This window comes from Symphodus melops (genome assembly GCF_947650265.1).
Source record: "Symphodus melops genome assembly, chromosome: 22".
In the NCBI taxonomy this organism is placed as follows: Eukaryota; Metazoa; Chordata; class Actinopteri; order Labriformes; family Labridae; genus Symphodus; species Symphodus melops.
In genome coordinates this window covers 14,456,837-14,467,511 of record NC_136712.1, presented here as the reverse complement: position 1 = coordinate 14,467,511, position 10,675 = coordinate 14,456,837, and the positions used below count along the sequence as shown (strand labels likewise).

Genomic DNA, 10,675 nt, shown 5'->3' with positions numbered 1-10,675 from the left:
GAGCAACTTTCGACACATTCACACGCGAGTTAAACTTTAAAATGGACCAACAGTACACGTTAAAAAAAAGTAACAATGCCTTGAACCCATTCGTTGTATTTTATATTTTATCTGTACATATAGTATAAGGACTTTGTTATTGTAATAAACAAACATGTTGACGAAAGTGCTGCTTCTAAAAGCGAAGTTCACTCCGTCGCTTGGATACAGGCTGCGTTCAAGAAACAAAAGCACAGCTCCGCGTTTCTAATTGTTCAGTAGATATTCTCAGCGAGGGCTCTTTGTCAGTACTGCTGGATGGTTTTGAACGCAGCTCTGATCAGACGAAGGAGTTGCCCTCTCTCTCCCTGAACAGCATCAAATTTATGATCACCTCAGACAAGAGAGATAAAAGGGGATAGATGCGATATCTTGTGCATGAAACGTCAATTTATTCAAAATGTATCAATTCTGAGCAGTTTCTTTAAATTGCACTTTTTAATGTGATAATTGCCAGTAGCTGTAATTACGGATGGACCTGATGCCCGTCGGCTGAAACATCAGATACAATCCGCGGTGAGACTGACGAGGCGGGACCGCCGACAGGATGGTGGAGCGGTCGGACCGTGCCCCTCTGCTGGACTGGGAGGAGGTTCCGTCGGCGGAGAAGCCAGAGGGAGAGGCACCGGCGACAGCAAACGCCAAGGAACGACTGTCGAGCCCCTCCGACAGTCGTGCCCCATCAGGATGCTCTTCGCCGGCGTTTGGGTGGAACAGCGGTCCAGGGGGTCCCACTCCCTGCAAGTCTGGATCACACGCAGACGGCTGCAGCGCCCCACCCGCGACCTCCAGCGACCCAGCGCTGCATCCCGACACCGAGGAGCATCTCTCCGATTCAGAATCAATGATGGTGCCGCTGGAGGACAGGATGGTGAAATGGGAGGAAAGGGACCAGATTGTGTCTGTTTTCGTGGTTACATTCAATACCAGATCAGGTGGGACATTATATATGAAACAGGGCGTTATTGCATCGCTTTAGCAAGTAAAGGCCAGATTTCTGACCGAACAGAAAGAAAGAAAGACAGAAAAAAAGTCGTGCTTATTTGCAGGAGGGGGCAAAACGCTAGATAATTTCATCCATGTATCGTGTCTGACGCCCATAAAGAAAAGTCTGCAGAACCTTCTACAGGTGTGGCATTTTCTGACCTGGCCATGTTGAGAGACACGATTCAAATGCATGACACCTTCTGAGGCCTTGATACAGAAGAGACATCAGTTTGGACAGGTTCTGTGATGGAAATCAATCAGTTGGTGGATACTGCTAGAAAGGCCTATTTATTTTTAATGAGGGGTATGCATTTTAAAGACACAATAAGGTCCTGTGAAACCCCCCTGTGTGGTTACTTACCAAGAGGACCAATCAATTAAGTCATCTAAAACCTGACTGTAGTCAATATAGGGTGGAGCTTGGCATATTAAAACATACCTTTTTTTAAAGGGGACCTGGAGTATGGAGAGGGAAAAGGTCTTTAAAAAACACTTCTGGGCAATGAATATCTGATGAAGTTGTTCTGGTATCTGTATTTCACTGCTGCAAATCTGTCACACGGCCTAAAATGGTCTTTGTATTAAAAGGCCCCAATTGATAGTCAACCACTAATAAGCCAGTGTTGCTTTAACAGCAGGTAAAGGATAGGATAAGAGAAATGATAAGAGAAAATGCAATAATTAATTGTTTGCGATACACTAAAAATGATACATCAGATAAAACTATGATATGAAATTATATTATACAGTTGTGTAATATACATTATTAGATGTGTACAATGTATGATACTCACAATGCCAGAATGTGAAACTTTGCAAAAATCACACGCTTATTAATACCTGTTTCGATACCATTGCCACAAAACAGAAGACCTAATAAGCACCCAATGTTGGGTAATTCCTTATTTAATTACCAAAAATTGCAAGAAAAACTCCTCCACACTGTTGAAATCACACACAAACATTTATATTTTCAAGAATGCTCTCTCTCTCTCTCTGTGGGTTAAATCGTATTATTCCAGCAATTAATGTTCTCTTTAACCTTCAAGTTTTTCTTTTGTCTTATTTTTCATTTGACATAAAAGAGAGGCAGGGGAAGACAATGGCATCTTTGTTCATAAATGACTTGTTAAATATTAATTAATGAATGTCTCCTTTGTTTCAAAACTGTAAGGTCAAAAGCCAACTCAGGCTGTCAAAGTGGCAAAATGGCATTGTATAAGATGTTTAGCCACAGGTGGTTGTTAGTCTCAGTAAACGATGCAGACCCGTGAGCTCAGTCTGAGATAAACTCATTTATTAGCTAGTAATCATAATGAAGTCTGCACTGGCTTGGCTGAGTCATCTTCTCGGTCTCGCTGTTCCTATTGAGCCATATTTGCTCAGCTGCTGCTCCAGCAACTGAGTCCAACTTAATGAATTCAAAGAATCCAGACTGGTTGTGTCACTGTTGTTTCATTAGCATAAAATGAAATTGTGGTTATAAAGTCACTGTCTGCTCCTCTATAAGCCTATTTTCTGCTTGCCTCAGGTTTTTTTAAATATTGTTTCCCTTGTTGTGTGGGTGTGGTAGGAAACATGCTGGAATGGTGTCTGCCCAATGACATGGACCTGGACGGAGTAGAGTTCAAAGCCATCGCCAGCGGCTCCCACAGAGTCACCACAGACTTCATGTAAGTATGTGCGTGATTAATAGGAATAGATGCACAAACAGGAAGTGGTCCCAAACCTGAAGGATGTAAGTGTAGGGAGTTAATTCAGAGTATTATGATGCAGCCCCATGTCTTCCTCCTGGCAGGACAGAGAGACAGAAAGCGTTGCCTGGCAAAAAAAAAAAAGACCAGCCATCTGGCAGTGTCTTTTCTTTTTGTGACTCATGGCGTCGTTTGTCTCCCTCCCTCTCTACTTTCCTCTCCTCTCCTCTCCGTCCACAGATACTTCCGCAAAGGCAGTTTCTTTGGCCTCGCTTGCTTTGCCAACATGCCGGTGGAGAGCACCGTGGAGAGGGGGGCGAGGATGAAGTCGGTAGGGATCCTGTCTCTCTCCTACACCCTGCTCTACCGCTACATGAGCTTTCTGGAGCACCAGGTCAGGTAAGAGGAGCTGGTTGGTACTGCTCTTCTGCTTGTACACATGGCAAGAGCTGTTACTTTCACTGCACACAGGACTGAGAATGTGGGCTGCAACCAAGGTTCATCACTCTTTCGCAAAGGGTTTTGTCCAATGGAAATTCCAAACACAAAGACTTAAGGTCAACTGTTCCTCTTCACAGTGATCGTGTTGAAGCCATCCTGGAGTTTTTGATCACATCACACCACAAGAGATTCAGTTTGTTTTAAGGACTTCCCATGTTTACTTAAGATTGAAAATCAAAGAAATTCAGTGTAAAGGAAAAAAGCAAAACCTCATTATTTACTTGATAAATGACTTGAGGAGAATAATTTTCTAATACTAAAAACATACTCATCCAATTTTTGGTGGGGTTTAAAGACTCATTTTTTCAGCACTGCTTTAGTTAATTGCAATTGATGTGGTAAAAGACTTCTGATCTAGATACACACAAACATATCCAAGTATACTTTTAGCATCTCTAAATAAATGGTCCTGAGCTTGTATAGCTCTTTTTCTGGTCTTCTGACTACCCAAAGCACTTTTACACTCCAGGTCACACCTACCCATTCACACACACTTGTTGGCTGAGGTTGCTATGTCAAGTATCCATCAGTGTTAAGTAATCCCATCACACAGCAGCGGGAACCACTTGGGGTTAAATGTCTTGCCGAAGGTCACATCAGACATTTTTTTTTATCTTAGTAAAGAGCAAAGTTGAGAGGATTTCAATTTGGATCAACATAAAAAACAAGCTCTGTTATGTTGCTTAAACGTGAAAGCTGATTTACAACAGTCCGGTGAATCAGACTGCATGTTTGTATAGTCCTATTAGTCTGAGGTTTTAGATGTGAGATCAGTTATCAGCTCTATGTGCTGCTACTTGGGTTTTCTGACTCCTCTTCTTTCTTTTCCCTCCCCTCATACTAAAGATAAGAATAAACTTTATTGATCCCCCAATGGGGGAAATGTGGTTGTTACAGCAGCTCCAAAAAAACAGGGAATATAAACAGCATCAATAGCAAAAAAGCAAAAAAGAAACCCAGCTATGAGCAAGTTTACATTAATTACATAAAGAAGAGAAAAAGTAATAAACAGAAGACTTTCCTCCTTCTCTAAACTTACATTCAAACAACCTTTTGATTGTTATATCCCTCTATTTAGAACCCAGTTTACAACATTGCTTGCATCGACAGGCACGTTTCCTTTTGTGTTACATCCTAAGATATGTTTTAGCTCTCCCTTTTTTCCACTCCCCCTTTCTCTCTGCTTTCCCCGATTGCCCTTTCTACCCTCCCACAGTTCCCACACTCTGTCCTCTCCTGGCGTCCAGTCATGCAGTGGTCATGCTCCTTACTCACCATTCCCCATGTAGCTGGCTCCAAATTCCCCATCTGCTCAATTCTATTGCAGTTATATAAAGGACACACTGTTGGTCATGAGATGTTTAAGATATTAAAGAATGTATGGATACTTTCCATCTTGTTCTCTTTTCCTTATAGAGAGGATAGTAACAGTCAGAGGTTTAATATAAAAAAGTAACATTATACAGCTACACTTATTCACTTATTAGTCGGGCTACTCCTCGTTCTCTGTACTTTGGCGTTATATCCCCCCCCCCAGACTGACAATCAGCTCAGTGCCCTGGTAGAAGTTCAGTTTAGTCCAGCCTGTGTTACTCAAAGAGGGGTTTCAGTTCTTTTTTTCTCTTAACCACAGCCCAAGAGAAGCCCTAATTTTATGAAAAGATTTTCTCCTGTTTTGTTTTAGTAGGAGTTAGGGTGAAGTATTGTTTTTGATTTTCCAATTATTTTTGGTAGGTAAGGTTGAGGGTACCTTATACTTTTGTTTGTTGTTTTAAGGGTAACATTTTTCTCTCCTTCATAAATAAAAAAAAAGCTGTTGGTTAACTAAAGTGGCCTGGACTGCTGGTTCTTGTTGGGAGTGGGAAGAGTGGGGGCCGCTATTACATTGTGTCTGGATTCCCCTGGACCGGGGAAATAACATTAATGTATTACTGTAACAGTTTAAAACCACACTCAGATGCAGAGGAAAGTCTAGGCGAAAAAAGTGGTTATAAGAAGAAAAGGAGATAAATCCAACAAAGGCAAATCTACAAAATTCAATGAAAGTTCAAAACTAGGCAAGCAAACATGAGGAAAAGAAGGCTGGAAAGCATGAAGCACAAAGAAGACAGTGACAATCTGTCAGTGGGCTGCTGGATACACAGGGGAATATATACAGGTCAGACTAATTGCAGATGGGACACAGGTGTGTTGGGACGAAAGGCGGGAAACGGAACAATGGCAGGAAGTCAGACTAGAAATCATCCCCAAGTAGCAGCTAAGAAAAAATAAAACAGGAAGTGATCATAAAACACAAGAAAACACAATGGTTGACAAACAGAATATCACATACAGTATTACAAACAGATGCAGAACAGTTTGTTATAAGGACTTATAAGCTCATGCATCCCCATTTTAGCGTCCTTTTTTCTTTACCGCCCAAATGGCTTTCTGTGCTGAGTAAGGTTACAAGTAAATTTTCAAAATAAATAATTTGGGAGACTAATCAAGTTTTGTTTATTTACCCAAAAAGAATTGGTCACATAATACTGTATGTAGCAGTACTCATGTGAAGTTCAGGAGCAGGGACACATGTCAGTGGAACCATTTGCAACAAATGGCTTTCTTGTATTTGATTTTTGCATTAATGCTTTGTAGAAGATGTCTTTAGTATTAAATGTGTCCTGTGTGACATGCTGCTGGAAGAAAGTGCTCATAACAGTAATATTAATTCCAACCTCAACCATCATGTGTATTTTGTATGTAATGAGAACCATACCCTTGTTGCCCATGTTGTTAATTTGACCATATAGTCTTGGGAAATACTTGATTTGTCTAAACCAAATCTGTAATGTTTATTTTTGCACATTTTTCTCTTAAAGCAAAAAGTTAACAGAATTAAGAAACATATTTTTTTATAAATATCGTAATCTCAGGGTTTTTAAAGTCTTTATGTATTATGATGATATTATAATGTTTGTGTTACCTGCAGGCTCCAGCTTCAGTCCCCAGGTCACTACTCCCCACTCGAGGCCTTCTATGAGGACAAGAGGGCACTTCTTCCCCCTAGTGGTGATGGTGTTGTAACTACATGTTCGGTTAACGCCTGGGGAGCTTCAATCAACCACAGTATGCACCCTGAGATGAAGGTAGGAGAAACATACAACTCTTAAGACCATCAGCTGGTGTTTCTTTTTGTTAGGACGAAATAATTTTTCACACTATATTGCCTCTGATGCATGTCTGTGTTTGGACCAGATCACTCACCCTGCAGGCTGTATGTCCCAGTTTATCCGCTTCTTTGGGGAGCAGATCATGGTGCTTTGGAAACTAGCTCTCCTTCGCAGACGCATCCTGATCTTCTCCCCGCCACCTGTGGGTGTGGTCTGCTACAGAGGTGAGAAACATCATAAATCAACAGATGATCACACATGTTCAACTTTAATGCTTTTGGTCATATGACGCTAATGATGTCACTCCCATGTCTGCCCATTCCATATGATACTGAAGCCATCAGCCGGTACGCCGAGTATCACAAAGACTGAAACAGTGAGAAACAAGCACAGAAATGTATGAATTAAAAAAAAAAACAATCTCAGCATCTCTAGTGCATAAAATGTAAAACATTTTTCTCTGATGTGTCCAGTCTGGGAAAAAGCTTATTGTTAAGCTACCGTAAATTCCGGACTATAAGCCGCTACTTTTTTCTCACACTTCGAGCACTGCGGCTTCTACTCCGGTGCGGCTAATGCATGGATTTTTTATGGGGGACAATGAGCTTCTGCCGCAAAAACATTTGACTTCGTCACGTCGGATCTTAATATCAGTCATTTTGCGCTTCATGCACGCACCCTCATGATGGAAAACACACGGAGAAATGCATATGATGTAGCTTTCAAGTTAAAGGCGATCGAGCTGGCTGTCAAAGAAGCTAACAGAGCTGCTGCACGTTAAGATGACACTGACAGCGACAACAGAGACTGAGGAAGTGAGTAATGAAGTCATTCTGAGGCAGTGAATGGATGGACTTTTGTCTTGTGAAATATATTACGGTCATCTTTTTCATCAGCCGTGTTACAGACACCGTCGGCTAGGCTTCGTATTGTAACGGTTCATGTTGTAAAGTCAGTAGTTGATAATGTGTTCATAATTCCGATTATGTGGAGAGTCAGTGAATGCACCAGCGAGAACGTGTTGAGTGGCTGTATGAGAGAACGCTGGGGGAGAGAGTTGGATTGTTACAGCAAGTTATGGTTTTGCTCTCTGCTGTAAACGGCGTGGTCACGGCCGACAGTGATCGGGTTATTAAAAGTTATTATTTGAACGCTCTCGTCGTCCTTTAACGTCCGTACGGACGCTACAGTATTTGCGGATGTTACCGGTAGCCTACGTCTGTGTAAATAGCTCTTGTTATAGCGTGGACACCTGCGGCTTATAATCAAGTGCGGCTTATATATGTACAAATACATTTATTTACTTATTTTTAGCCGGTGCGGCTTATATCCAGGTGCGCTCAATAGTACGGAATTTACGGTAATTGAACTTAAGCCAGTTGAAGTAGTTCAGGCATGTCCAACTGGGAAGAGACCCCAGGTTCAACCCAGAGTTACATGAAGGGATTATATATTCCTTCTGGCCTGGGAACGCCTCGGAATCCGCTCGGAGGAGCTGTAAAATGTTGGGGAGCAAAATCTGAGTTGACTTACTTCGCTTGCTGTCCCCGTCCGTGATCTGACCTCGGATAAGCGGAAGAAAATTTATTGATGGATGAACTTACGTCTCTTTATGTGCAACGGGCAGATGTGAGAATGGTATCAGCCATTTACCCCGTGGCAAGGCAGCCATAGTTAGGTAGTGAAAACGGTAGTTCATCGCACAGAAGGTCACAATGTCCTGTGAATGTATTTGGTCCAGTTCACCCATTTTCCATTGGACTCTCCAAATAATGCTGCACCAACAGTTAAACAAAAACCTGTTAAAGGTAAAAGAATTATCATTCGGGACATTTCCATATTTCAGGCATATACTGTAGTATGTTTCCACTCAGTCTTGTTGTATGAGTCTGGGCCCTATTTGTCCTGCACACATTCACATCCTGTGTGTTTCCTTGTCCTACGTGGATTGTCATTGCCTGTAATCTCCCTCCCCTCTTAGTGTACTGCTGCTGCTGCCTGGCAAACATCTCCATCCCTGGGATTGGCGTGGCTGTGCCCGAGTTCCGCCCCTTCTTCTACGTTAATGTGGCTGACATCAGCGCCCTGGAGAAAGAGCTTTCCTATGTAGCATGCAAGTAGAAGCCCTTAACGTGTAAACTTGAAGAAGCGTTGTTTAATACACGTTTTTTCATGTTCAATTAGCAACCGAAATCTGAAGTGGATTTGTTTGTGTAGGTACTACTGAGAAGATCTTTGAGGAGAAGAAGGATCTGTATGATGTTTATGTAGACAATCAGAATGTGAAGACCAACAGAGATGGGTTGAAACCTCTGCTCCGCCTGAGCACCGCAGACAGGGAGAAATATCGAAAGCTCACTGAGCAGAGGTAGGTAATGCTTTAAACAGCAGCGGTAATGCCAACCCGAGGCTATGCACTTTACTTTATTTTCCTATGATGACACTTTGAGACATGTTATAGCTTTGTGCGTTTGACGTTTGTTGTTGACTAAAATCTGTTAAATACACCCCGTTTGCCACACTTTGACACTGGTTGAAATATTCCTTTTTTCACCAATGGTCTGCAGTGCTCTAGTTTTTTTTTTTTTTTACACCATTCACACATACTCTTGCTCACTCGGCTGAAAGGCTGATATTTTCCTCCTTTCTGGGGTCATAGCATTTTGTCATACTGATAAGCATTGGGCTCCAAGCACCACTTTGTGTATGAACCTCCCTCCCTCCTGCTGATTATTGTGTTTAAAGAACCATGTACCTCTGCGTTTGTAGGCAGATGTTGCTGTACTCTCAGGAGGAAAATGGAGACTGTGTGTCCAGTGAAGAGGATCTCTTTATTCTGTAAGTACAACACAAATTCATGAATCAGCCAGTACAGAGCAGTCAGCTGTTTTACATTTTAAAATTGAATCAAAGAGGTTAACAGAATCTCATGACCTTCCCCTCCTCCCACAGGCACTGTAGTTATTAAATCAAAAACAGGAGAGAATCTTATTTTTAGCCTTTTTTAATGATGTTAAATAAATTATACAAAAATAAAAGATGAGAGTTTATAGAACACGTCAAAGATTAAATCAAACGATGAAGATCCTTGTAACTAAAGCTCAAACTACAATCTTCTTTTTTTCTTGAACGTCCAGTTTTTTCCTTGAGCAGAACAACAGGATTTTCCAGACTCTCAGTGAAGTGGCAGGGAGTTCTGATCCAACCCTGACCCCAGAGAGTGTGAGGGCTATGGGTCTGGATCCCCATGGAGACAGGCTCTTTTTGCTCCACCTGCTGGAGATCTATGGCTACGACAGCCTGCTGGTATCGGAGCAACTGTGCTGCAGTTGAGAGACAACAGACTGCCTTCCTTCACTGCTGGGTTTTCAAAAGGGGGGTTGACCTTTAAGTGCTGCACTACTGGCTTCTTGGAGTTTTCAGGACTATTTCAGCCTCCAGTAAATTCTGTGGTGTAACTGTTTAATCTCCCTGCGCTTTTCTGCTCTGCTTCTTCACAGTTTGATGGCAAAAAAAACAGCTATAACGGTCAACAGTTATGTGTTTAAACCAAGATCAATTCTACATGATTAAGCCTTATGGAGATAAATCTTTGGATGGATTACTCACTTAATCACATAAAGTGATCAGTCTGGTCAGACACTGTTGCAAGGGATGGCAGGTCCGAGCTTAAGAAGATGATTGTCAAGAAATACTTTGTCTGAACTCAGATATATCAAGTTGAAGGAAGAAGACATTTGGAAATTTCCAGTGTACAGAATAATTAACAAAAGACTAATGAATGAAAGTTAAAGAGAGGTAATCTTCCTGTAAATAATCCTGTGTTTGTGTCTATATGCACAGTGTGTCAGTGTATGTGTGATACTGGGTCCACCTCTCTACCAGTGTTGCTTTCCTCGTATCAAGTGCTGGATTTAAATATGTCGTTCTTAAGCCTCTGTTTCAAAATCAGGGCCTCCTGTCTTTAACGCTGATTTATGACACAACAAGCAGGTGAAAACGCTTTCTTTTTTTCATCAGGAACCACGTCTGTAAGCACTGGTGTTGCAGTGGTTCTTGATGTAACCAATGAGAAGGTGACGAGCTAAGACCAAATCAGATTTGTCAAGGATGTCGAACAGGCTAGAGTGAAGTTATTGTGTACAGTATGAAAAAAGGACTATTTGAAAAGGGTTTTTTTTTTTCACATCAGGGCTGTTCATAGGAAAACACTGTCCCAAACTTATGCTGTCCAGTCATTTATATCAAGATATTCAAATGTCCAGTTATTCAGGGGTGACTTCACACCATATAATTATTTTT

At 41.6% G+C, this 10,675-nt stretch overlaps 1 protein-coding gene across 1 annotated transcript; it reads left to right on the top strand.

The window, feature by feature from the left end:
• The first annotated feature begins 284 nt into the window (after positions 1–284).
• On the top strand, positions 285–10,175 carry LOC306818233 (DENN domain-containing protein 11-like). Its single transcript, XM_079335681.1, has 9 exons — positions 285–974; positions 2,600–2,699; positions 2,961–3,119; positions 6,193–6,349; positions 6,459–6,597; positions 8,355–8,490; positions 8,595–8,741; positions 9,143–9,211; positions 9,511–10,175. The coding sequence occupies exons 1-9, from the start codon at positions 587–589 to the stop codon at positions 9,704–9,706; spliced, it is 1,491 nt and encodes a 496-aa protein (XP_079191807.1). The 5' UTR covers positions 285–586; the 3' UTR covers positions 9,707–10,175.
• Positions 10,176–10,675: the final 500 nt, after the last annotated feature.

Excerpts from the sequence above, each read along its gene's own strand:
- LOC306818233 (XM_079335681.1), top strand. The coding sequence starts at position 587 with ATGGTGGAGCGGTCGGACCGTGCCCCTCTGCTGGACTGGGAGGAGGTT. Across the intron at positions 2,700-2,960 it reads AGAGTCACCACAGACTTCAT|ATACTTCCGCAAAGGCAGTT; the intron begins GTAAGTATGTGC and ends CTCCGTCCACAG. Across the intron at positions 9,212-9,510 it reads GAAGAGGATCTCTTTATTCT|TTTTTTCCTTGAGCAGAACA; the intron begins GTAAGTACAACA and ends TTGAACGTCCAG.